Below are 27,863 nucleotides of genomic sequence, written 5' to 3' on the forward strand. Positions count from 1 at the left end.
TGTAAACTATAATCCATGTGGTGCAGCAGTGCTCCAAGATGTGTTCACCAAATGCAATGAATGTGCCACACTGATGAAAGAGGCTGTTGATGTGGGAGGAGTGGAGTGAGGGGGGTGGGGGATATATGGGGACCTCTTATATTTTTTTAATGTAACATTTTAAAAAAATAGAGAAAAAAAAGGGGAAAAGAAAAAGAAAATCCTACCATGTGGCACACAGGAGGGTTTCCTGTAGAGCTTTGAGAAATGCATTAAAACATGGCCAAAGGAAACACACCTCATGCTTGTAAAAGAGGGCAAACGTCAGGAAATCCACTTGATGTTGGTAAAGGGAGGCAAACATGCTTCGTTTAAGGCCCCAAATAACCCAGGCACTCGAGAGGCATAGAGAAGCGTCTGTGATGGCTCATTGAGGGAAGCAAGAGGGAGGTTTCCTTTAAACATCAGCTATATTCCTAGAAAACTCGATGCTCAGAAGATACCTCCGTCCTGCATAACTACCACCCTCGTTGCGCTCCAAATTGTTAACAAGTTATGGATTACTTCTGACATTTTGGGTGTTCTCTTGACTCTTATTTAAGTACTGAGAGATGTTGGCTTCTGTGTTTGGGCTGTCTCTCCCTGGCTACACTGCGTGTTCCTGGAGGAGAGAAAGAGCACTTAGAAGAGGGCCTTGAGCGTGTGTGTGTGTGTGTGTGTGTGTGTATGTCTGCTCTTGCACATTTCTTGGCTAAAAGGAAGTTTGGGGGACAGGAGCACATCTGGGTCTGTGCAGAAAACCATTTGTGCTTATTAGCATGCAAACAAAAAGACTAGCAGGCATTATTATATTTAGGACATTTGTTTTAAAGTAGCTAAAATCACTCCCAGTGAAAATGAAAAAAAAAAACGCATTTCCCAGAAACTTTCACTATTAAGCGTCAAAACAGATAAAAGTGACAATTGAACAGAGAGAAACTAATTTGTAGATGACACAAAATGCCAGGAATGACATGAAAATAAACGATTTGCACTCCTTGGTATAAATCTGATATTTTACTTGTTTCTCTGACTTTTTTTCACAAATGGTTTCTCCTCAATATACTACTTTTAAAATGATAAATTAAAAATGGTTTCACAGACCAGACTTTGATATATAGAAAATAAAGTTTCCTCTTAGCAAAGAAACATACTGAAACTTATGTTGTTTTCTTTTTCAAGAAATTTAACAGGTATAAAATTTAGTCTATATTCCAAATTGTTCCATGTCCCCAGAGTGTCCTTTTGGGTCTTTCTTCTGCCATTATTAGAGCCAGTCCAAGCCATGTATCGCATTTAAATGCCATTGTCTCTTTAGGTGTCTATTTGTTTTTTTAATTGTGGAAACAAATTTATGACATAAAATTTCCCATCTCAAGCACTCCCAAGTATACCATTCATTCAGTGTGATTAATCACACTCACAGTGTTGTGCTACCCTTACCACTATCCACTGCACAGGACTTTCCCATCCACCCAAGCAGAAATCCTGTCTCCATTATGCAGTAACTCCCCATTCTCCACCCCTTGTAACTTGCAACCTACTTTCTGACTCTATGAATTTGCACATTCTAGTTATTTCTTACACATGGAATCATACAATATCTGTCCCTTTGTGTCTGACTTATTTCATTAAACATGGTGTCTTCAAGGTTCACCCATGTTGTCACATGTACCAGAACTTCATTCTTTTTTTATGGCTGAATAATATTCTATTTGTGTATCTGTCACATTTTGTTTATCCATTCATCTGTTAATAGACTTTCGGGTTGCTTCCACCTCCTGGCTATTGTGAATAATGCTGCTATGAACATTGGTGTGCAAGTCTCTGTCCAGTATCGAGCAAACCCACGTGATGTGTCCACTTCTTCCAGATTATCATCAGTGCTTTGGCAAAGTGGTGAGAAGGGACATGATCCTTCATTTTCTTTTCATTTTACAAGATGGTGAGCATGACTGACTAGAAAAATTAAAAGTGTTTTTTTTTTTAAACTGAAACGGATAAACAAAAAGAGCTGATAAACTCATTTAATCCCTCTATGTTCATATCTTAATTCCAAAAACTGCTGATAGCCAGCACGGCAATTGCACATGTTAAAATAAAGTGCAGTTCAGAGCCTAGTTCCTTTCACTGGGGTATTCTTGTCTCTATCAAAAGAGGGGCTAAAAATAAAATGCTACACAGAAAAGCTCAATAGCCTTGTTTTAATTACTTTTGTGTTCTTTGATTCTATTGCTCTTTGGGTGATAAAAAGCCAGAAGAACATAATACCTCTTGCAAGAGAGTCATTCCATGAATACATAGATATGATAGGATTCGAAGCCAATAAACCACAACAATAATCAGCTGAGCTTCTTTCTGGCTCTACAGAACACTACCCCACATGCTCCAGGGTTGAGAAATGAGGGTAGCCCCTCGGACAACATGGTATGGGAGGCAGAATAATGGCCCTCCACAGATACCAGGCCATGATCCCCAGAATCTAAGAATTGGTTAATTTCCATGGCAAAGGGAACTTAGTAGATGTGCTTGAGTTAAGGACTTTAAGACGGGGAGATTATCCTGGATTATGTGTGTGGGCCAGTGGAATCACTGGGTCCTTAAAAGAGGAGAAACTTTCACAGCAGAGTTCAGAGTGTGAGAGAGAGATGGCTATGGACGGCCAGAGAGGGTCCTAGAGATGTAACATTGCTGACTTTGAAGATGGAGGAAGGGGCCAGGAGCCAAGGAATGTGGGTGACTTCTAGAAACTGGAAAAGGCAAGGTAACAGATTCCCCCCTAGAGTTCCAGAAAAGGAATGCTGCCCTGCTGACACTCTGGTTTTAGCCCAGTGAGACCCATTTCAGACTTCTGACCTCTTCAACTGTAAGATGATAAAACTTGCTCTGTTTTAAGCCATTAAGTTTGTGGTAATTTGTTATGGCAGTGAAAGAAAAATTAATACAGATGCAAATTATGCATTTCTAGGCCTGGAAGGGAAACAAATTATTTAACACAGCACTTTCCAAACTGTTCCATAGTCAAATAAGATTGAGAAAGGTGTGTCCCCACCCTAGAGTCCCAATCAACAATAACCAAGCTGTAGTTCAGAGTACCTCCTAAATACATTTGCTGTCAATCCACTTCCTCTTCTTTTTAAAAACTATTAGAAGAACTCTTTGCACCGCTCAGGGTCTTCGGAATTTAGTTGAGAAATACTGATCTAATCCTGCCTGCTTGGTTGAGAATCTGAGGCCTAAAGAGAAGTGACTCGCCAAGATTGCCCCTTGGCAGCACTCAGACACAGCCTGGGCTCCAGTTCCCGCTGCAGAATCTGGTCCAGAATTCTACTTTGTCCCACTGACAAGAGGAGGACAGGGTTCCCAGGGCACCCAGTTTAAGAAAGTTTGGCCTCTGGTGCGAGAAGAGGGTATTTTGTGAGAATCCACTTAACAAAGCTCAAAATAGATAAAATCCTCCTCCACTAAGTAATATTAAAAACACTATGACTGCCTTAGCACCAAACATAATTATATTCAACGTAAGTGTTCAACAGACTACAGAAAATTTACTAATTTAATATTAGCAAAAGAAAGGCAATAAAACATTTCCCCACAGTGATTTAGCATGTTTCTAAAAATGCAGAATTCTGCTGTCAACGTCCGTTTTCTACAAATTCTGGTTTTTATAAAAGCTAATTTGAGAAGGAACAGAGAGACACAACCTAACGTCTTTGTTTTCCTTTGCAGCACTTAAATAATGCTTTCTCCACATTTCCCACTGCCTGTGCCAACAGCTAGGAACCCACTGTCTTTGGATGATTTCAGATACACATAATTATCCACAGCCTTTTCCGGAATACACAAGTAGAAATTGTTTTCCCACCACCTCAGTTTTTAAATAATAATAGTAATAATAAATACTACGATTAACAAAGCTAGCAGCTTTGAAGATTTACTTTGTGCCAAAGAACATGCTAAGTGTTTCACATAAAGAACCGCATTAAATATTTACAACTGCCATATGTCTTATTATTAATGTCCCTATTTTACAGATGAGCAAACCGAGGCACAGAGAGTTTAGGTAGTGTGGTGGTTTGAAGCTGTATGTATCCCAGAAAAACATCTTCTTAAAATTAGTCCATTCCTGTGGGTGTAAACCCATTGTAAGTAGGACCTTTCGATGAGGCTACTTCAGTTAAGGTGTGACCCACCTCAATCAGGATGGGTCTTAATCCCATTCCTGGAGTCCGTCATAAATGGAATGAATATATAGAGAAAGCCAGGAAAGCAAGAAGCTGAAATCAACGCCTCTGCCTTGCCGTGTGGCAGAAGAACCAAGAATGGCAGGCAGCTAGCCTTCGGGAAGAAAGCATCTCCTTGAGGATGCCTTGATTTGGACATTTTCTCACCCTTAAAACTGTAAGCTCATAAATTCCCATCGTTCAAGCTGAACCATTTCATAGTATTTTCTTTAAGCAGCCTAGGAAACTAAAACAGGTAGTTTGCCTAAGGTCACACAGCAATAAGTGGGAGAGCCAGGATTTGAATATCATCTGATCTCAGAGCCCTCTGGAAACACCAGCCCAGTTGTCTTCAGTTGGGGGAGATTTGGCCCCCAGGGAACATTTATCACTATCTGGAGACGTTTTTGTTTGGCACACCTTGGGGGTGCTACAGGCATCTTGTGTTTAGTGGTTAGGGATGCTGCTAAATATCCAGCAATGCACAGGACAGCCCCTTACAATAAATAAGAATCTGCTCCAAAATGCCAATAGCTCCAAGGTTTGGAAACTATATCCTAGCCTGATGCCTCCCAATGGAACGATATTTTGCATGGGCCATATGTCAGTAAGACGTGGAATTCTCATTTCTGGGTTAGAAACCTCTATCACCATCCGGGAATTGAGGCAATCCCAAGCTCAGGAGAGGACAGATAGGGCTACAGGTTCTGTGCAGTACATCTTCTCATTGCATCAAAGTTTTAAGAATGAAAACTGAGTGCTTCTTTAGGGTTCAGTGCTGGTGGTGTCAAGCCATGCCTCACCGTCCTTGGGCACTAGGTCATTTTATCCTTTTGTCCTTCACTAGACAGAAGAAAGAGGCATTGGCTCATAAGGAATTGTAAGGGGCCAGAAAGAAGATTCTGGTTTTCTTTAACCTTGCCTTGTAATTCAGAAGAACTAACAGCAGCATGTGCCTCAGAGCTAATTGCAAGAGCAGAGGGACACAGCTGCAGTGGATTGCTTGGAGTGCAACCTGAGCTTACAAGTCAAAATATTTTCAGGGAGAAGTTCTGCTCTATCTAACTTAAAATGGAACTGTGTGTAAAAAAAAGAGGGGGGAAATATAATTGTGCATATCATTTGGTCCAGTCATTCTACTTCAAAGCATCTATTTTATAGAAATATTTACAAAATGTGCAAGATACATTCACAAAGATAGTCACTTCCACCCTCTTTGATAGCAAAAAAAGGAAACGAAAAAGTCAACAATAAAACCAGCAGAAAGGCTTGCATATATTCACTAAAAGATGTGTTCTAGAAGTTCACAGCAGCATTATTCTTAATAGTGGAAAACCATAAACTGCCCAAAGATCCATCAAAGGACAATGGATAAATTGTGGAATATCCACAAAATGGAATATTATGGAGCAATGAGGAATGAATGAACAAACTCAACCACATACAAAATACGGATCAATCCCACAGATATCCTGTTTAGCAAAGAAGCCAGGCACAAAAAAATCATGCTGTATGATACCATTAATACAAAGTACAAAAATAGGCAAAGCCGATCTTGCTGTAAGAATACAGAATCGGGGTTACCCTTGAGGAGAACTGACTGGAGGGAGTCCAAGGGGGCCTCTGGGTCTCTGGGGCTGCTGATTGGTTTGCTTCTTTATCTGGTACAGGGTGTTCACTCCGTGGAAATTAATTATGTTGTATGTTGTACACTTATGATATGTGCACTTTTCTAAGTGTGTATCATACTTTACACACACACACACACACACATATGTATATATGAAATAACAACCTAAGTGACCATCAGTGGGCAACAAATTACTCTCTACACATTTATATATTGGAATTATCTGCAGCCATTAAGGAAAATGAAGTTGCCCTCTGTAAAAACTTGGAACGATGTCCACGATCTAGTAAGCTAAACAAGGAAGATGCAGAAAGCATGAAATATTATGTCAATTATAATTTTTACAAGAAATACATATTTGTACATGCTTAGAAAAATCTGGAATTGTTTCCCAAAGGGTTAATAGTTGTTATCGCATGAGGGTGGATTTTTTAGGGACTTTGAAATTCTGCCTAATCTATATTGCTTGAATTTATTTACAAACATGCATTACTTTTGTAATCAGAAAAAAAGGACAGATAGAAAATTCACAAGAAAAAAATGGTTGAGATCGTTATTTCCTTGTTCACAAAGCTTGTGCTTTTTGATGCATTAAGGAAATGATAATGGAATAAACATTTTGCCTTCCTGGATGGGTTGTTAACTGAACCCAATGAAGTAGGTCACATTGATTTGTTGCTGGTAATCTTGAACAATTGATTTAAATCAGCACTTGTTTGCTGGGCTGCTCCACATTCAAATCTAGTTGTGGTGTGGCCACAACAAACAAGATCCATGGCCACACAAAGAATGTCTACAAAATGGCAAAACAACTGGATTTGTTTGATTAAATGAACAACGTCATATATATTCAGAGGAAGAAATATCAAAACAGCTACACCCAAAGCTCAGACGGGTGGTTCATGAAATGCTCCCATTCATTGAATCAACATTTTAGCAACCTTAGGAGGACACTGAAAAACTGCTTGAAATGAAATACTCCAGAATAAGCCAAGAGACCACAAAAACACCTAGCTGCCCACCATCAGCAAAAGTTTTCTGAGCATTTTCTGATCTGTGGCTCTTCCATTGGGTTAAAACTCTGATACTCTGTGGGTCTGATGCTTCCTTTATAATCGCAAATCCCATCATGTTTAAGTGTTCTTAATTCAGCCTATGCCACTTTACTTGAAAGCAAAAAACAATACTACAACAGCGCTAATTTGATAACACTACAACTTGCCACACAGAGTAAAAGCCTAATAGTCAAATATAACAATTCATAAGGTGGAAAAAAATGTATTACATAGATCCCAACTCTGGCTGCACATTATTGTACAGTTGACTAAAAATTTCTAGAGGTGGCACCTGAGCATCTACAGTTGTAGAAGCTCCCAGGTGATTCAGAAACACAAAGAGGATAGGGGCCACTGCTCAATCAAAACATTAGTTCTCAACCCTGACTTCAACTTAGAAGCACCTGCAGTTGTAGTTATGTGTGTGTGTGTTCAGCTGTTTTCAAGGTACCTTCAACCCCAGATCAATTAAATCCAAAGCTTAAATCTGGGAATGAGACCCAGGCATGGATATTTTTTAAAAACCTGAACAAGTTCATCTAAAATGTAGTCAGGGTTGAGAACCACTCCTTCTAAAATTCATTATAAAAGAGGTAGTAGGTGGCCCTTCAAAAATCATTTTGTAAAGAGACCGAATAATATCCAGTTCCAGTTTGTGCGGTTTTGCTGGAAAATGATGACATGGTGATACTCAACAATTTTAGGGTTTCAGATGTTCTACTTAAGAATATTTTATGGCTCCTGGTTTAATGAGCAATTACTCCATTGAAACACTGCTCCAAGTGTTTTATTTACATAATTTCATTTGATCCCCACAACATTTCTATAAACAACATATTATTATCCCCCTTTTACAGACAAGGCAACAAAGGTTTGAAGAGATTTAGCAACAATCCCATGATTTCACAAAGGGTGAAGTCAAGATAAGAAGCAGTGGATCAATTAGAGTGTTTGCTGAGCATTTCCTATAACCTAAATGCTCTTCTAAGCAAGGAGGAGAGGAGAGTAAGTGGAAGATGTGGGCCTATTGTAGGCCATAGTTTATAGTCTAGCTGAGAAGCCAATATCAGATGGCCCAGTTTAGAGGGTTTTGCAGGAAGATTTGAAATTCAGAGGAGGTAGGACCAGACTGGATGCCCTCCAAGATACTTCTGTATGACACAGAGGTTTTTTGTTTGTTTGTTTTAAGGAAAAAGAATGCCCTGTGTGGGAGGCAGAATGATGGCCTCCAAAAATGTCCATGCCTACTCCCCAGAACGTGGGAATATGCTATTTTACATGGCTAGAGGGAATAAAGTTTTCAGATGGAATAAAAGTCACTAATTATCTGACCTTAAAATAAAGACATTATCTTGGTGATCCAGGTGGGCTCACTGTAATCACAAGGGTTCCTTAAATGTGGAAGAGAGATGCAGATGAGTGAAAGAGTGACACAATTTGGTGAGAAAGAGTCCACTGACCATTAATGGCTTTGAAGATGGAGGAAGCAGTCCACCTGCCAAGGAATGGAGGAGACCTCTAGAAGCTCAAAAAAACAAGAAAATGGATTCTCCCTTAGAACCTCCAGAAAAGAATGCAGCCCTGCTGGTCCCTTGATTTAAGCCCAGTGAGATCCATTTCAGACTTACAACCTCTTGAACTTGTGTTGTTTTAATAAAACTTGTGTTGTTTTTCTAAGCCACTAAATTTGTAGTAATTTGTTATAGCAGCAACAGGAGACAGATACCCTTGGCCTTACCAATATTGGAAGAGGGAAAAAGCAGGCAGGGAAGAGGAGATTAATCCCTGAAGTTTTTACCCAAGCTATCATATCTCTAGTCCAAAATCCTGGTCTTTCCTCAAAACTACTGAACAAGCATCTGCCTTTTAAACAAGTTTCTCTGGCTACTCATATGATTTCTAGGAAGTTTCCAGGTGCTACAGATGCTGTTGACCCAGCACCATTTGAAGCAGCAATTCCCAGATTGAAGCATTTCTTTGAGGAGCAGTGATTCCCAGATTGAAGCATTTCTCAGAACCACCCGCATGGCTTGTTAAACCAGACTGCTGGGCCCCCACCGCGCCCAGAGCTTTTGATTCAGTAGGTGTGGGTGTGGCCTGAGAATTTGCATTTCTAACAAGCTTTCAGGTGATGCAGCTGCTGCTGGTCCAGGGACCACACTGAGAACCATGGCTTTAGGCAACACATGTATAAGATAAGAGGAAAGAAGTGACACATACCACTAAACTCAAAGCAGGACACGACCTTCGTGACTGACAGTTCATTAGCAGCCGTGTGAGCTGTTTAACAGGCTGTACTTCATGTGCAGCTGTGTGCACGAGGCACCACAGAGCCCCAGGGTTTGGGGTAGCACTTGTAGGCAAAGGTAGCCACACACTGGGAACCCTGATGTACCTACTCCAGAGACATCTATCTCCCTGAGAGTTTAAAGGGCTTTTTCCTGTGTGTCCTGATTTTCTTCTTGCAGCATCTCAAGGGTCACAATAGGGAGCTTGGGTAATGACATCCTCCACATCTTACTATAGAAACTGAGACACCGAGGATTCAGTCAGCCTCTGCACTATGACATTTTGGACTGGATAATTCTCTGTGGTAGGGGCTGCCCTTCTGCATTGGGGGATGGATGCTCAGCAGTGTCCCTAGCCTCTCCCCACTAAATGCCAGTGACACCCTGCCCATCCCCGGTTATGACAGCCAATGGTGTTTCCAGTTATTGCCAAGTGCCTCCTGGTGGAGAACCACCAGTCTATCTATCTGATTCTCATGAATGTTTTTCTTTTTAAAACAAGATGTGACTGTTACTGTGTAACAGAAAGAAGTGGAAAGAAGTCACTTGGGTCCCACAGCACACCTTGAACAAAGATGCTAAGATTCCTGAATTTAAGTTTGGTCACATGATTACTTCAAGCTGGGAAATAGGTCTTCCCAGATGAGCCACCCCACAGATGGCTTTTTTTTCCTCCCCAAAGTTTTGCTCTCAGCCAATTTCACAGCGGATCTGTTAGACCTAACTGTCATCAGATGCTCTATCTATTCTGCTTCCTAAATGACAGGTTGGGAGAAGAGGTAAGGGGAAAATATCTTACAAATATACACATTTTCAATCTTGAAAACATATTTGGAATATATCTTTTTAAAACAAACTCAAGTCAACTCAGATTAATGGAACTCAATAATAGTCCCAATATAAACAAGAGGTAAAAGCAAAATCCTGTCATTTCTATCATCCATGAGAAATAAGAAAATTTATGTTTTCTATTTACAGAGAAGCCACTGTGTAAGGGCAGCCTACTTACAAATACGATCCACGTTTACTATCTTTAGTCTATCACTGTCATACACAGAGTATCAGGTCCTAGAGGGTCAAGGTTACATGCAGACCAAGGCAACTTGAGAAAACACTTCCTTAAAATTGGGAGCAGGAGGAGAGAAGATGTAGCTTAGTAGTTGAGCACCTGCTTCCCATATACAAGGTCCCAGGTCCAATCCCCAGGGCCTCCTACAAAAAAAAACTGGGAGCAGGAAATGTGCCAATTATTACAACAGTAATTTTAAGATCCCTGTTCTGTGCAGGGAGATTCTGAGAGCTACAAATGGCCTTAGACTTTATTTTCCTCAGCCCGTTCGTTGATCAATGGGTTTACCAGGGAGGATGTGAGCTCCTCACTCACACAATGCCGAAAAGACAAGAGTTCAGGCTTAGAAATGGACTTTTGGAAATTTACATATTTCTAAAGCCCACGTGTTTCCTCTCTTTCCTTCATTCCTAAAACTAAGTTAGCTTAGTATGGTAAGATCAAACCGTGATTGCCCACTTGTTTTTGTTAGCCACGGTATAAATCAAATCTCATGCTTCCTTGTGCTGCTCAGGGGCTGTGGAATAATTTTAAGGCCAACTTAAGTAAAGCGCTTTGAGAATCATTAATATGCTCTTGAAGCTGCAGCACAAAACATCGCTAAAATCTAAATTTCTACAGGCATACCTCGGAGATATTGTGGGTCCAGTTCCGGACCACAGCTATAAAGTGAACACCACAATAAGGCAAGTCACATGAATTTTGGGGTTTCCCAGTGCAAATAAAAGTTATGTTGACATTCTACTGTAGTCCATTAAGTGTACAATAGCATTATGCCTAAAACTATGTCTAACAATGTACATATGTTAATTTAAAGTACCTTATTGCCAAAAAGTGATAACTATCATCTGAACCTTCAGCGAGACACAGTGTTTTGGCTGGTGGATGTTAATGGCTGCTGACTGACCAGGGTGGTGGGTGCTGAAGGTTGGGGTGGCTATGGCAATTTCTTAAAATAAGACAACAATGAAGATTGCTGCATTGATTGAGTCTGTCACAAAAGATTTCTCTGTAGCATGTGATACTGTTTGAAAACATTTTACCAACAGTAGAACTTTTATCAAAATTGGAGTCAATCCTCTCAAACCCTGTCACTGCTTTATCAATTAAGCCTATGTAATATTCTAAATCCTTTCTTGTCATTTCAACAATCTTCACAGTGCCTACATTAGGAATAGTTTCCATCTTAAGAAACCACTTTCTTTGCTCATTCATAAGAAGCAACTTCTCATCTGTTCCAATTTTATCATGAGTTTGCAGCAATTCCTTCACATCTTCAGGCTACACTTCTAATTCTAGTTCTCTTGCAATTTCCAACACATCTGCAGATACTTTCTCCATTGAAGTCCTGAATGCCTCAAAGTCATCCTTGGAGGTTGGTATCACCTTCTTTCAAACTCCTGTTAATGTTGATATTTTGGCCTCTTCCCATGAATCACTAATTTTCTTCATGGCATCTAGAATGGTGAATCTTTTCCTGAAGGTTTTCAATTTACTTTCTCAAGATGCATCAGAGGAATCCCTATCTATGGCAGTGATAGCATTATAAAATGTATTTCTTAAATAATAAGACTTGAAAGTCGAAATGACTCCTTGATCCATGGGCTGCAGAATGGGTGTAGTATTAGCAGGCATGTAAACAACATCTTCATCAGAGCTCTTGGGTGACAAGGTGTATTGTCAAAGAGTCATATTTTGAAAGGAATCTTTTCTTCTGAGCAATAGGTCTCAACAGTGGGCTTAAAATACTCAGTAAACTATGTTGTAAACAGATGAGCTGTCCTCCAGGCTTTCTTGTTCCATTTATAGAGCACAGGTAGAGTACATTAAGCATAATTCTTAAGGGCCCTAGGATTTTCAGAAGGGTAAATGAGCATTGGCTTCAGCTTCAAGTTGACAGTCACATGAGCCCCTAATGAGAGAGTCAGCCTGTCCTCTGAAGCTTTAAAGCTAGGCATTGACTTCTCCTCTCTAGCTATAAAAATCCTAGATCACATCTTCTTCCAATAGAAGGCTTTTTTGTCTATATTGAAAATATGTTCAATATAGCTACCTTCCTCAGTTATCTTAACTTCCTGCAGCATCTGCATCAGCACTTGCTGCTTCACCTTGTACTTTTATGTTATGGTGATGGCGTCTTTCCTTAAACCTCATGAATGAACCTCTACCAGTTTCAAACTTTTCTTCTGCAGCTTCCTCACCTCTCTTGGCCTTCAGAGAATTGAAGAGAGTTAGGGCCTTGTTCTGGATTAGGCTTTGGCTTAAGGGAATGTTGTGGCCAGTTTGATCTTCTTTCCAGACCACTAAAACCTTCTCCATATCAGCAATAAGGCTGTTTTGCTTTCTTATCATTTGTATGTTCACTGGAGTAGAACTTTTAATTTTCCTCAAGAACTTTTCCTTTGAATTCACAATCTGCCTAACTGTTTGGCACAGGAGGCCTAGATTTCAGCCTCTCTCAGCTTTTGACATGCCTTCCTCACTAAACTTAATCATTTCTAGCTTTTGATTTAAAGGGACATTTCCTTTTACCTGAACAGTTAGAGGCCATTGTAGGGTTATTAATTGGCTTAATTTCAATATTGTCGCTTCTCAGAGAATAGGGAGAGAAGGGGGAAATGGCCTGTCTGTGGAGCAGTCAGGACACATACAACTTTGATCAATTAAGTGTGCCATCTTTTATGGGTGTGGTTTGTGGGGCCCCAAAAACAATTATAATAGTAACATTAAAGATCACTGATCACAGATCACCATAACAGAATAATGAAAAAAGACATAAAGTGAACACATGCTGTTAGAAAAATGGCATTAATAGACTTGGCTTGATGCAGGGTTGCCACAAACCTTCAATTTGAAAAAACGCTGTACCTGCAAAGTTCGATAAGGCGAAGAGCAATACATGAGGTATGCCTGTACATTCTTTGAATTATTTACATTTACTTGACCAAAGTAAAGACCACTGGTTCATACTATTTTATTTTCTAAACAATGATTTATATATATACTTAATAAGCCAAAATATGGGTGCTCTCCCCTACCAAATATTTTTAAACAATAATTTCATCTAGGTTACTAATGTGCTCCTTTCCCTAGTCATCTCTTCACTATTTACTAGAAGGAATCACAGAATTTTGGGCCTAGGGTCCAAAGTTTTGCACCTTCTTCATTCCTGATATGAGTCTCAGCTTCCTGATGAACCAAAGAAAGCAAGGATGGTGTTTTAGTTTCCTTGGAAGCTCAAGAAAATACCATGTAATGGATTGGTTTAAACAATGGGAATTTATTAGCTCATGGCTTTGAGGCTATGAAAAAGTCCAAATCAGGGTGTCCTTATGGTGATGTTTTCTTCCTAAAGATTAGCATTCTGGGGCTGGCTGCCAGTGATCTTTGGTTCTCGGATCCTCTGTCACATGGCAATGCACATGGCAGCCTCTTCCAACCTTTCCCTTCTCTTCTGGGTTCTGTTGTCCTTTAGTTTCTTGCTTCCCATGGCTTTTTCTCTCTCTCTGAATTTCATTCTGCTAAGAAAGAACTCCAGCAATACAGTTCAGACCCATCCCAATTGAGATGGGCCACACCTTAACTGAAGTAACTCATGAAGAGGTCTTACTTACAATGGGTTCACACCCACAGGAGTGGATTAAGATTAAGAACATGGTTGTCAAGGGTACATAGTTACAAACCACCACAGATGGTGAGAGCAGACAAACTTCAGTGCTTCACCACAACTGATAGGATACAACCCCATCCCTTGCCCTGGCATTCAAGGCCATCTGCACTGCTATCTCTCCCTATAAAACCTCTACTCCTGCCCAACTGTTCTCTTATAATTTTGATGTAACGTTTCTGTAATCTCAAACTTCTCTAAAAATAAAGTTTATAATGATTTTAAAAATTTACCTGCTTAATTCCATTTCAAGGAAAAATTCCCTGTAACAAAATTTTTGTGAGTAGAATTAAATTAACTTCTGGTCTCTTTGTGATCTGCTTCATTCCTCAGAGTTCTAATAGCTTCAGATCTAGTCACTATTCTGGGCAGACATGCCATTCATGATGTGATTTTTAAAATAGATGTCTAGAAATCATTCTTAACTGCTGTCATTGCATTTTCTCTAACTCAGGGACGTGAGGAAGAGGAGAGCAGCTGGAAAGCCACTCAGGGCTCTGTTCGTGTTATGGGGGCCATTATCTAAAACAATAATGACAACACAGCCGGAACTGGTACCATCCTTTGTTCTGAGGGCCCAGCACAAACTTCTTGTTTGCTGTAGAACTAGCACGTCATGTCAATATAGTCTTCTGACATTTTACATTTATGTCCCTGTGGGAAATTCCTTAAGAACTGAAGGTGGAAGCTATTTTATTAAGATGTAATAATAAAATAATTTCCTTTCCAAGAACAATAGAAAAATGTCTGGTATATCAAATATATGAGAATGATAATTTCTGAACTTTTAGGAGCTTTTTCCTATGTTTCCTTGAATTTGCTCTCTCTTTCCCTTGCCAGCAATTTCTGAAATTGTCACTCTTACTATTGGAAATCATGTCTAAGAGAGTCCAATGTATATTAAGTAACGTTAATAGTTTCCACTTACTGATGTTCTCCCATTTTCCAGGCATTATGGCAAGTGTACAAAGAAGTCAAGTACTTTGACTAAGGTCATGCATCATGGGCCAATGGCCCAACCACAATCTGACCCAGGCCGTCTGCTGCCAAGGGCCACATTCTCTCTACCATACCATACTGCTTTTGTTTCAAAACTACCAATCTGTTTACATGTATGCTGAAGACCAGTAGGAAGGAATGACTTACTTGGTGTATTTTGCCCAATAAACAGAAATAAAAATGCTTGTTTTTACATTACTATGTTACCTCTGTTATCATGGATGAAACATTTTCACCTCCAACAGTTACTGGTTAATTATGACCTAAAATACATATTATCCATCTGTATATAATTTCCCTTACTGAAAATTGCCCCACAAGCTACTTAGCAAATGCCTACAGACTTTTCAAATTGCAAGCTATATGAACTCTTTTCATGAATGCTTATATCATTAAGATATTTTCTACTAGTAATCTGAAACGGACTCTATCACTAAAAAACAAATCATTATCTTTTTTCTCTGATTTTATGTTCAACATTTTGTTCCCCTGAGAATGAACATTCAATAAACCCAGGGCTTCTGGGAGATCTAGCTATATCATTTACTCATCACTCTTGCTGAACACGTATGAGAAATACTGCATGTCAAACTTCTTGTATTTTCCCTGCATTTGTTGCATTCACAGATTATTTAAAAGAAATAAAATTTTGACTACTTAGAGACTTTTGGGACTGAATCCCATTGTGGATGTTTTAGTGACTATCTATGTAAATGCTTTTCAATGGAGAGAGAGGGAGAGAAGAATTTTAGAGAAAGGGGACTTTAAAACTCTATTTTATACTTAACAATGTATCATATATCATAAACATATTTCTACGTCAACAAATACAGATCGACAACCTCACTTAAAATGCTGTATGTGACATAATTGATTTGAACTAGCTCTCTGTTGCTAGACCTGTAATTTTAAATGTTAGTTCAAAAGCATCTCTAGCTACTTTATATTGTCTTCTGAAATCAGCAGGCGCTGACTATAAATTCATCTTCCCCTGATAATTCAGGATGTGCGTATTAGTCAAAGCATAGTCATTGCAGAAGCAGAGATGTAGGGCCCAATGCTGGAAGACTGGAATGGTCCTATATACAATCAAAATGCCCCTTCCCACCCCACTCCAAAGGACATTGCTATCCACCAGCTGGCCCACCTACAGCACAGCACCCTGATGCCTTTTGGGATCACCACCTTCCCTCTCATCCGCCCACATCCCTTTCTCACCTATAAACACAGATATAAGCAGAGGGTGTATGAAGATCCTGGAGGTGAGGAAGATTTGCTTCCATGCCCATCTTGGCATTCTCTGCCCCAACCCAGAGCACAGGATTTTTCTGGAGGCCACGAGCAGTTGGAGAACTGGACCAGTGTTCTATTCATCTTTGAACTCCAAGGCCAACGGTGGTGTTAGACACCCACTAAGTTCTCATAACGACTGCCTCCTTTGATTACCCAGCTGTTATATTTCTTATTGTGACATTAATGTTCTGCCTTTTCTTTTCAGACCATTTGTGGCTTGTCGAGCCTATCCCCACTTCTGATCACCACTTTGAATTACCACTACCAAGACTGTGCCAATCTTCTTCCAGGTTCCTTCTCTCTGTTATTGCTTCCCTTATGCTTCCAGTCCCGAGTCCATCCCCTAATTAAACATTGCTAGCCAAAAATAAGAGAAGATTCCTCTTTCATTTCATTTTTTTCATGGCTTCAAAAAACCACAGCCGTAGGCCATAGTTCATTCCAGTGTATTCTGGCATATGTGCTCTTTATTTGCAATCAATAAAGCATGTTGAAGTATGTAAGGGAGATCTCTTTTCTTTTCTTTTCTTTTCTTTGCTTTTCTTTTTCTTTTTCTTTTCTTTTCAAATTATTCCTAGGGCTGAAGTAGTTCTAGAAACCTAAGACTCAAATGGTTATGATGGTGATAACAATAAAGCTTTATTATATGAAGCAAATAAATTCGGTCATGAAAAAGAAAAAAATCTAGTTTATCTATCAAGGTATATTTGCTTATAGTATATTATAATTTCACTAAGACATCAGAGCCAAATGTAACTCCCAAGGAAATCTAAGACACAACACCTGACTTCAAGAGTTACGTGGTCAAAGTCATATTAGAGTGTTTATCAGAATCAATTAGTTGTGGCATGCCTAGCTTCTGAAGAGGGTACAGTTACACCTCAGCACAAAAGCCATCTTAGAGAAGGATATTTTATTACAAGTAAAGGTGTACACAAGAAACATTTCATTAGAAGCCAACTCTGGTTCCAGTTACTTAAGAAATCTCTCTTCTGAAATTATTCCAGAAAATTATTTTGTTATGGAAAATCTTAAACCTGCCTTAAAAGAAGATTCAACAGTTAAGTTCCTACAGATGATAAGAAAGGCTTATCTGACTTATTCAAAGATCACAAACATACCCCCCAAACTGCTGAGAACTAGGAAGTAAGCAGGGGACAATACCTCAAACAAAGCAAAACAGTTTTGTTTACTCCTAGCAGTTAAATACCAGTGCCACAAAATGAACCTCTTGTTCTTTTCTCACAGGTGAGTTGTCCAGGCCACCATCACTTAGAGGGCCCCATTACTTGCAGGCCATACCTACTTCTAACAAGCTGGGGCATAAGGTTTTCTAGCACACAGAAAGGAAAATAGAAGCAGAAAATTAGAAGGGAAGAGGTAGCTAGCACAAGCGTCGTATGGACAGCAAAATGTAATTGGCAGCAAGCCTAGAAAAAATGAAAATTACAAAAAATAGGCAAAAGAACATGATTACAATTGGTAAAGGCATTTCTTCACTCGTCGTATTGGAAAAGAGCTTTTAGAAACAGTAATACATGCGAACATGTATTCAACTCCTAAGGTAGTAAGAACAGCTGCAGGTTCATGGGTATTCACCATATGTATTTGGAATGAAGGCTTAAGTGAACAAAGATACATTCTGGGGCTGTATTACCAGAGTTGTCCCAGAGAACTGCCATAGAGGAAAATAATTTATGCTTATGATCCATTTTTTTAATCCCCCCCCCCTTGTGGCTTTTTGCATGCTGTCTGCTCTCTGTGTCCATTCACTGTGTGTTCTTCTGTGTCTGTATTTCTTTTATTTTATTTCCTCGCCCCCCTTGAGGCTTGCTTGCTGTCTGCTCTCTGTGTCCATTTGCTGTGCACTCTTCTGTGTTTTGCTTGTCTTCCTTTTTTGTTGCATCACCTTGCTGAGTTGGTCCTCCATGGTGCTGGAGGGCCACTGGCACTCTGCAGCACTTGCGGGCTGGGCAGCACTCCAGAGCATGCAGGCGAGTCTGCCTTCACAAGGAGGCCCTGGGATGTGAACCCAGGCCCTCCCATATGGTAGACGGGAGCCCAGCTGATTGAGCCACAGCTGCTTCCCCTATGATTTGTTTTGAAATAGTAAGAGAAGAAAATATTTGACCTCAAAGAACAAGAAAAACAAGAACACAAATACTCTAGAAATGTTCATAGCTTCTACATAACAAAATAAGCAGCCCACCTAGTGTGTTCTATTTTCCCTTATAAAAGCATCTTATTCATAACTAAAAGTTGCTTATAGGAAAAACTTTTCAATTGAAATTTTGTTTTCTTTTCCAAAGCAGTCAATATTTTAAAAATGTATAAATGGGAACTAACTTAACAGAAGAGATTTCAGGCAGAGGGATCCATATGTTAAGACCCTATGATTCAGGATATATAGTGTGAGAAAATAGAAAGACCGTATGGTTTCATGGCATTGATCATCAAAGCCTGGGCAACCATCCATGGGGAATTGGCAGTAACTCACTAACCAGGGCCACAACGAGGAAGCATTCTATTGATTGTGAGGTCAAATACATCACTCTCTCATTCTTGAAAGGAGAGACAAAGTAGAGATAAATTTTGTGAAATCACAAGACCTGTACTATTTCAGCTGGGACTTCATTAGCAGATGTCCCACTTCTATTTTTAGAAGAAAAATATGTCCTGAATTCTTTCAGGAGGTCCAATATGTATAATTAAATAAAATGGGGGGGGGAGATGGCAAGAGAATATAACGTGATGTACACTGGACTTCCTGTCCCTCCTGCACTCCCTTACCACCTCACTCCCCACCTCCAAACCTAGGCTCACCCTGACTTAGCAGCTTGTCAATGGTGCCTTTTCCAGTGGTGAAGTTGGACTCTGAACCCATGTCTTAATAAATCAAAGCCCCAGCTATAAATCATTACTAAGTGGCCTTTCTTGAATATTTGTTCCTTGATTTTAATTCAGCAGATGTGGAGTCTCTATATAAAAATATATGTACATGTACAAACTTTATAAATATTATTTACATATTTGAAGACCTCTGATTATAACACCAACTGTATCTGGGTATATATTCAGCATTCCCTTTATTGATCGAATAGTGACAGGCAACTCATCAGTTACCTCTTGTCACTGGTTATGAATTTGCCCTTTTTAGTTGGTCAGATTCTAGAATAAGAGAATAAATCCATGTACCTTACAGAGAGGTTTAAAAAACCCCATGAATTTATTAATAGCTAGATCAGAGGCTCTCCGAGAGAGAGAGATTGGCTTTGGTTGTTGTTGTTTAGGTAAAGGAGAGATGGAGAGGCTGCTGACAACATGGGAACAGTGAAAATAAATAGTTGAGAAGCTCTGAAAAAGGGTGGGGGATTTGGGATTGCTTATGAGAGGAAAAAGGAATGGGATAGAAAGGCATGGGCAAAGAAGGTCCATCATACTGAGTGAGGCTGCATTGCTTTGTGGGATGGGGTAGCCAGGACCATATCCTCTGTAAGATATGTAAGGATTAAACTACATTTTTAGGAGTACTGTCTGCTGTGTGATATGTCTCTTGCTTATCTTTCAGATTATCAGTAAAAGTTTTGCTACTCCCATAGCTTTGAGTTCATGGTGGCTTGGACAGGAGTCACATGGTGCCAAGGAGAAGGTACTTTGTCCCCTCTATGGGTGGACACTAGAGTAGTGATAAAGGAGAAGCCACAGGAAACAGAGAATATACCTATCATGGAAGCAGAAAATGGAACAGTGGCGACTCTGAAATTATAATCCCTCAGAGAAATATTAGGGAAGGGCTTTGAATTCTTATGAGAATGGGGTTTGAGTCAATCTATCTTGATCTTAATGGGTTGGGAAAGCCAAGCAGACATCTTGATTACACTAGAGAAACTCAACCATCTAGCTTTTTCCTGTAAAGACAATGTAACATTGACTAGAACCAGAGGATAGACAATGACATAGCAGTTTCCTAAGGGTAAATCTGAATATATCAGCAAGTGTAGGCAACTAATTTGCTGACTTGAAAACAGACCAATGATACTTCTTTTGCCTGTTAAAGCTGTTATTGCCCATAATGAAAGACTCTATATGCACTAATCACAACATACAGCTTTATGTTTGATGGTAGCTGCTAAAAATTCATGAGACAGGGATTTTTAGTTATACTCAACACATTCTTGCTTTAGAAATCTGATTGGTTGTTCTAGATGCCATGAATGATATAAATTGAGCTTGAAGTTGGAAGAAATCGAAAGGATCAAGCATCCCTGAGTATCAGACATCAATTTAGTCTGGTACATTTAAAGGTATGTGGATTTTATTCATAATTTGGTATTTGGTATCCTTTATATTGTGTTTATTTCTTTCTCTGTATTTCGTGTTTAATAGATGCAAATATATTCTACATTTCTAATACTTCATGCCATCAATATTCAATTACTTCTTCTGTGGAACTATAATTAAATTAGGCTCTGATTATCTAAATCAATTATTTTAATTTCTAAAAAAGCAAAATGTTTATCTGTGTTTCTTTTAATTTATCTTCCAGAACCAATAAGTTCTTTTGGGAGCAAGAATTTACAGCAAAATAGTTTTCTTAATTACGTATCAAATATGGTAAAATAATACTTTCACAGGCTGTGATCCACAACTTTGAAAAACATTTTGTTTAATTGCATCAGAAAGAACCATCGACTAAATGTTTACTCCATGTTTTTTCTCATTAATTCAGCCTTTAAAAAATCAAACAGATTTAGGAGGTAGGGAACTTCAAACGTAGTTTTGATCTCCAGCAATATTACACATTATATACACTTGCTTTAAAAAATATAAGGTCCTTCTACTGAAAGACCTTGATGATCTCTCCAACTTTCAGAGCCAATCCTGTTCCTTTAAAAATGAACGAATTACATTTCACTTCTATGACTCCACAGGCTACACGGTACAGAAAAAGGGCATCATTTCAAATCATGTAATGATAGCTTATTCACATCCATACAACTCTTTCAGCTCTCAATCCAAATGAAAAGTATCTTTATCACTGTCGTGACTCTAGAAACAATGTCAAGGGCTGCAAAGAAGCAATCAAACATGAATGAAGTGACTTCATAAAAGATGATCCCATCCTTTTTACCAGCAACAGACCAATGTGGATTATGTGTATCTTAGGGAGCATTAATTATATCCATGTTTGAGAAGAGAGCAGAAAAGCAGGTGTTGACTTTTTGTTGCAGGACCATCAAGAAATGGGGAACTGGATTTTGTTTGCCTGCCTCCTGGGAGCAGCCTTTGCTATGCCAGTGAGTATCATGGCCCCTGCATAAGTCATTGTCCAACATCACAAGCTTGGAAATAAAAACCTGCCCCACAGTTGGTAAACTTTAGGGTTTAAAAACAGCACAAGATCAGATGTGTCCAACTGCCCTTGTTTTTAAGAAACTCTTGTGGGACTTGTTTAAAAAAAATAGATTCTCAGATATGCCTTCCCCAAAGGTTCTGATTCCATACAGCTGGGGTGGGACCCAGGACTCTGCATTTTAAGAAGCATCCCAGCAGACTTCTGTTGCAGGTGGCCCATGGATCATGCTATGAGAAATAATTAGCCTGGAAAGATGCTGGCCCATCTCTAGATGGAGGAAACTTTTGAAAGAGACATTTGAAAGATCACCAGTCTTAGGCAGACACTATAAGACAAACACGAGGTTTCCATACAACCCAACTTCTCACAAATTTCCAAATCTCCCCCTGCCCTCCAAATCCCCCTGCTGCCATCCTTCAGGGGTAAGATTTTTGTGTTAGGAATACCCCTTCTGGAACCATCTTACTGTTCTCACAGGTCTCATCCAATTGGGTGCATCTTCTAAACATAAGGCTTCTGTGGGGTTGTACGGAATTCTGTCTATGCCCAATGCATACTGATATATTTTATATTCAAATGTACTGAAAAGAAGGAAGTCTGACCCGTTCCCTCTCTAGACAGGTATATAAGGGCAGACCGATCAGCTTCCATGCAGCCAAAGTGAATGCCTCTGCCTTTCAGTGGCATCGAAGCAGTTGTTAGAACCAGAGGCCAGCAAAGCTTGCATGTCTGCCTCCTCTCCTCCTCTCTCACCCATGAGACCAGGAGTCTGTGCTTTGAGGTCTTCCAAGGACCCTGCACTGGGATGCTTCTAGACTCCAAGAGGGTCTCTCCTCAGTTCAACACTCCCACTCTCTTAAGTCTCAATTATATCAAGGAAAAGCTGTTCCTTAACTAAATAATTCACACTGGGATGAGAGTGAATTCAACCTCTTATGAACTCCAGCAGTTTTAGAGAATAGAGCCAATGTTTCTATTTGGCCAGTTTGAGAGAGAGCTTCTTTGCCCCTTGTCCACTCCACAAGATACTCCCTCTCCCACTCCAGGGCCAAGCAGAATTCCAGAATCCAAGCCTCAGCCAGTTGGCAATCACTTTTGAAAGGACAGATAGTCCTGGTCTAGATAATTACTCAAGTTGCTCTTTATTCTGAACACTAAAATTCTTCTACTATAAAAATGTTGACAGGAGAATAAAAAGAATTGTCCTCAACTTCATAAGTCATCTTTTCACTTTCCATGGGATCTGCAATGTTTCTTCTTTACTGCGCCCCATCCTGCTCTCATATTTATCAGTAATTTCCACCCGGTTGTTTCCCTTTCTTGTTGCTGCGGTGTTATTTTCTTCTAATGCCAAGTACGAGGAATCCCTTTGATACTTTTGTATGTAGCTGCCTCCTGTTCGATAAGGGAAGGTCTGTAAGATAATTCTCTTTTAATTTTGTAATCGTGTGAGAGAAACATAGCTCTTTTCCCACACGGAGTGAGTTTTGTCCATAATAAGATGGCAGATGGGATAAAACCACATTCCTGACAACACAGGGGTCCAAAGAGCACTGGAGAATAAGTGTGTGCCGATGTCTGGTTCCAGGTCTCCCATCGTAAGATTAAACTCCCACAACAGTCATTTAGCTGTTCTGGACCTCTTTAAAATGAGAGGACCCCTCTTCTACGTAATGTACCTGTTCAAACTAAAAGTAAGCCTCAAATATATCCTGCACTACATAGATTTTGGGGAAATAGCTTCAGGCTCCCTCAGTGTAAGCAACTGTGCACTGATTGAATTACTCCATCTCTTTTCTATTTTTCCCTCCCTGTAAAAGCTACCACCTCATCCAGGGCACCCTGGTTATATCAACTTCAGCTATGAGGTAATTTTTCTTTTTACTAATTTTGGGTACTGCTTTGCGTTAACAATGACTGGGCTCTGTAAAGAATAGTGTGTTGACTCTTCACTCAAAATGTTACTCAAATGGCCTCCTTGTTCATTTGCCAACACCAGCTTCCCAGTTTAAACTCTGATGGATTGCCTCAAGCCTGCATTGACCCAGCACTGACCTACCTGGCCTCTCTGACTCGGTTTCTCCTCCTATATAAATGGCTTGAAAATTAGCCACTATGAAATACCATTCAGGGAAGTGCTATGGTAAAGCAGAGCACAAATGGTGGCTGAAATGGTCTTGTTCTATCCTCGCCTGTGAAAGGTGGGCATTGGGTAAGATGTAATTTAAGATTCTTTCCAGCTCAAAAACCAGATTCAAGACGTCCACACTCCTGACTCTCCCTCACTTGGCATTACTGAACGGTGGGCCACCAAGTGGTATATGAGCGTATCTGCAGTGCTTTGGCAAACATAAGAGTTCTGGAATTGGGTTTGAGGTGCGCTTCAAACTAAACGAACCATGTGACCTTGGGCAAATCATTTTCTCTTTCTGGAACTTTGGTTCCATCATCTGGAGAAAGGAAACCACATCTGGAAATGTTGTTTGGGGAGAAAAATAGTTAATGAATGTGAAAAGTGCTTTGTTGAGTACATCTTGAGCAAGGTTAATCATTTTCTTGTTCTACCAATTAAAACGTTCCTATTACATGAAGGAAGCCCCAAAGCTGAGATTAACCAGTTCAGGTGACACTGTGCAGAAGGGAATGAAACTCTTCTCTCCCAGGTCCAGGTAATGGTGTGGGAGTTTGTTTACCCACACGAGCCAAAGACAAACTTTAACAAGAATTTGGAGCAAGATTTTCTGTAGACCTTACAAGGTTGACATACTTGACCTTTAAACCTATGTGTCTAGAAAGAGAGACAGTGCTCATGTCTCTTGTTTTATTTTCATTGTGACATTAAATCAAGAAGGATGAAATGAATATTACGTCACATTTTTCTTCTTAATTTTGCTCTTGCAACGAAGAGCAGGAGCTGTGGAATAAACAGATTTATTGCTTTTGTAACTGTGGTCAGGTTCATGAACCTCTAACTCAACACGCACTTGACTGTAAAAGTGCAGATGATGATAGTAGCTTCACAGCATAAGTAAGAAAACAAAACACCTGTGTGCAATGGATGCAGTACAATTCCTGACACACAGGAAGCACCCCATAAATGTTTACCTTCTTCTCTCTCTTAGACCTCACATTTTCAGGCTATCACAATTGACAAGACTGCATTAATGAGTCTATAATTCCTGAAACTAAATTTTTTTAAATATATTTTTTATCTTTAAAAAAGATACTGAGATTACATAAAATGTTAAGCAAAAAAAATATAAAGGATTCCCATACGCCCCACTCCTCATATCTCCCACTTTTCCCCATAAAACTACATTAAATCATATGTATTCTAATATCTTTCTCTGAAGGTGCTTAGCCCTTTGAAGTGGTATCAGAGCATAAGGCAGCCGGTATGTAAAGATTCTGTTCATTATTCCCTTAAAATATTAAGCATGTGTTTAAATGTCCTCAGTACATGAACTAGAATGTCTACTCCACATAGAGACACGAGTGGGGAATTTAGTTTGTAATAAGTCATATCTGTATACGCAGCTAGACGTTCTGGCAAAAAAATTTTTTTTAAACATTCATGTGGTCATAATGACAAAGAAAACATTACTACTTTTCCAGTCAGAAGTCAATGGAGCCAATGGTAAACCTGACTCTGTTTCTCACCAGTACCCTTCCTACGGTTATGAACCCATGAGCGGATGGCTGCACCAACAAATCATCCCAGTGCTATCCCAGCAGCACCCCCCAAGCCACGCCCTGCAGCCTCATCAACACATCCCCATGATGCCAGCTCAGGAGCCCATGGTCCCCCAGCAGCCAATGATGCCAGTTCCTGGCCAGCACTCCATGACTCCAAGCCTGCACCACCAGCCAAACCTCCCTCTGCCTGTCCAGCAGCCCTTCCAGCCCCAGCCCGCCCAGCCCCAGCCTCACCAGCCCATCCAGCCCCAGCCACCCATGCAGCCCATCCAGCCTCCTCTGCCTCCGGTGTTCGCCATGCAGCCCCTGGCCCCCATGCTTCCTGGTGATCTACCTCTGGAGGCTTGGCCAGCGACCGACAAGACCAAACGGGAGGAAGTGGTGAGTACACCTTGAAGGCAGCACGAGTCCTGTGGAATTGGGAAAGTAAGGTTGCCCACCCCCACCCAAGTTCTGGGTTCTCAAACAATCCAGGGCCCAGAGTTGCAACAGCTACAGGTCTATAATTCTATTAGTCCAAGGCACATGTTTTGGTATTGTAAAAGATGTTGTCTATCTGGCTTAGGAATAAAGACCACAGCTTTTATGGTAGGTTCAAATTCCACAATTATTTTGAATTTCAATCAGAATATACATTACTACAGCCTGTTAATCTTAAGGGCAACAGTATAAGGAATAAACTATCCATTCTCCTTCTTATTTTTCATGGGGTAGTCCAGCAGAAGTAGGCTAGAATTGTACTGAAAGATTAAAAAAAAAGAGTAGTTTAAAATTACTTTAAAAATGTGGGTGGTACAGTTCTTTAAAAACTAAGGGAAGATTATCTGTGTAAAATGGAAAGATAGCTATTGTTACTTTATTTCTATTTATTTATTTAAATATTTATTTATTATTATTTTTTTTAATTACATTAAAAAAAATATATGAGGTCCCATTCAACCCCACCGCCCCCACCCCCCACTCCCCCCACAGCAACACTCTCTCCCATCATCGTGATACATCCATTGCACCTGGTAAGTTCATCTCTGAGCATCACTGCACCCCATAGTCAATGGTCCACATCATAGCCCACACTCTCTCACGTTCCATCCAGTGGGTCCTGGGGGGATCTACAGTGTCCCGTAATTGTCCGTGAAGCACTATATTTTTAAATACTAGGTTTTAAATGTCCTGAAGTCAGAGGTCTCTTTCATGGACATGTCATATCTAAAAGATAGCTAAGTCATATATGTCTTTATATACAGCACTCACTAGGAATATTTGTAAATTACTTTAATTGCTCCTTTGCTGTTTTTTTCAGGATTAAAAGATAAAATGAGAGAAGAACTAAGCTAGATATTTCAGTTGCTTTCAGGAAAGACACAAGAACACAGTGATTTGTGCCAACGACTACTTTACTTAGTAAATTCTGTAACTAAAAAAATTACCATTAGCAGATAATAAATTGCTTTAAAAATGATAACAATCCATGTTTTTGTTGAATCTTAATAAACTGTGTCACTTGAAAATATATATATAAGGCGTATTCTTGAATAAGGTATGAATGGCTCATTTACAACTTACCAATTAAATATTTGGCAGGCAGTAAAGGACTCTATTTCTTCTTAGAGAAGTTTAAATTATACAATCTTAAATCTTCTTCAATAGGAGGTTTATATATTAGTTGGAATAGTTGATAAAGTGAAACATTACAGACATGGACATTCACTGAACATGAATCAAATTACGAGACTTTTCTATGGAGCATTCTTTACACAGAAAAAGACTGCTCTAACTGTTTCAGATTGAGAGGGAGCTTAGATATTATGGGGCAGATGGAAGGAATTGTTTTGCTTGCAGTTGAAGATACTCCTTGTTTTTTAGAAAACTGTTTATATTACAAAACAGATTAGGACTTGGAACATGGGTTTGATCCCTCATATCCTATTAGTAATCAAAATCTGTTCTTTCAATCTCATTCTACTGAAAAGCTTTCTGTTTTAGATGAAATCATGTGAGACGTGTAATAAGGTATTGAACTTAAAATCACTAAAGTAATTAGTTTGCCTAAGTAAACTTTTACTAAATGGAGCTTCTAACAGAGAATCATAAGAATTTTATATACAAGTCACTTCTTTCACTTTATAAGTTTTAGCATGATAAGTTTGACTGCACAGTCTTCAAAATGTTAACAAATGCATATAATGGACTCAGAACAAGGTTTCTTTCCTACTCATATTTATATTTGAATCCTTTTTTCCTCCTGCACCCACAAAGAATTGTAAACAGTCTTTGCAGGGTTTATATTACACAGCACTGACAGCAACTTTATTCCAGTACCTTTACAGCTTAGGCTGCTTAATCATTTTCTGGAATGAATAAACATAGCTTTACTGGGAGGGTGTCAATATTCAAACAGATAATGGGATTATAAAGAATTTGGATTCAATAAAACCGTAAGAAAGTTTTAATCAATGGTCATGGATCAATTCTAATCAATTTAGTCAATATTTAAGTACCCACTAGGGCAAAATACTGTTCTATGCGTTGATGAAAATAGAAAGTTTCCATCAGTCAGGAATCTACAATC

General features: G+C 39.5%; 2 protein-coding genes across 3 annotated transcripts in view; one reads left to right on the top strand and one right to left on the bottom strand.

The window, feature by feature from the left end:
• The window catches only part of ARHGAP6 (Rho GTPase activating protein 6), a 535,211-nt gene that overhangs the window by 131,448 nt on the left and 375,900 nt on the right, over window positions 1-27,863 (bottom strand). The window lies entirely within an intron of this gene.
• On the top strand, window positions 20,508-26,806 carry AMELX (amelogenin X-linked). The gene is made up of 6 exons (XM_058291582.1): window positions 20,508-20,546; window positions 21,474-21,539; window positions 23,419-23,466; window positions 24,952-24,993; window positions 25,262-25,675; window positions 26,595-26,806. The coding sequence occupies exons 2-6, from the start codon at window positions 21,486-21,488 to the stop codon at window positions 26,598-26,600; spliced, it is 564 nt and encodes a 187-aa protein (XP_058147565.1). The 5' UTR covers window positions 20,508-20,546; window positions 21,474-21,485; the 3' UTR covers window positions 26,601-26,806.

The sequence above is a fragment of the Dasypus novemcinctus genome, chromosome X, assembly GCF_030445035.2.
Source record: "Dasypus novemcinctus isolate mDasNov1 chromosome X, mDasNov1.1.hap2, whole genome shotgun sequence".
NCBI classification, from domain to species: domain Eukaryota; kingdom Metazoa; phylum Chordata; class Mammalia; order Cingulata; family Dasypodidae; genus Dasypus; species Dasypus novemcinctus.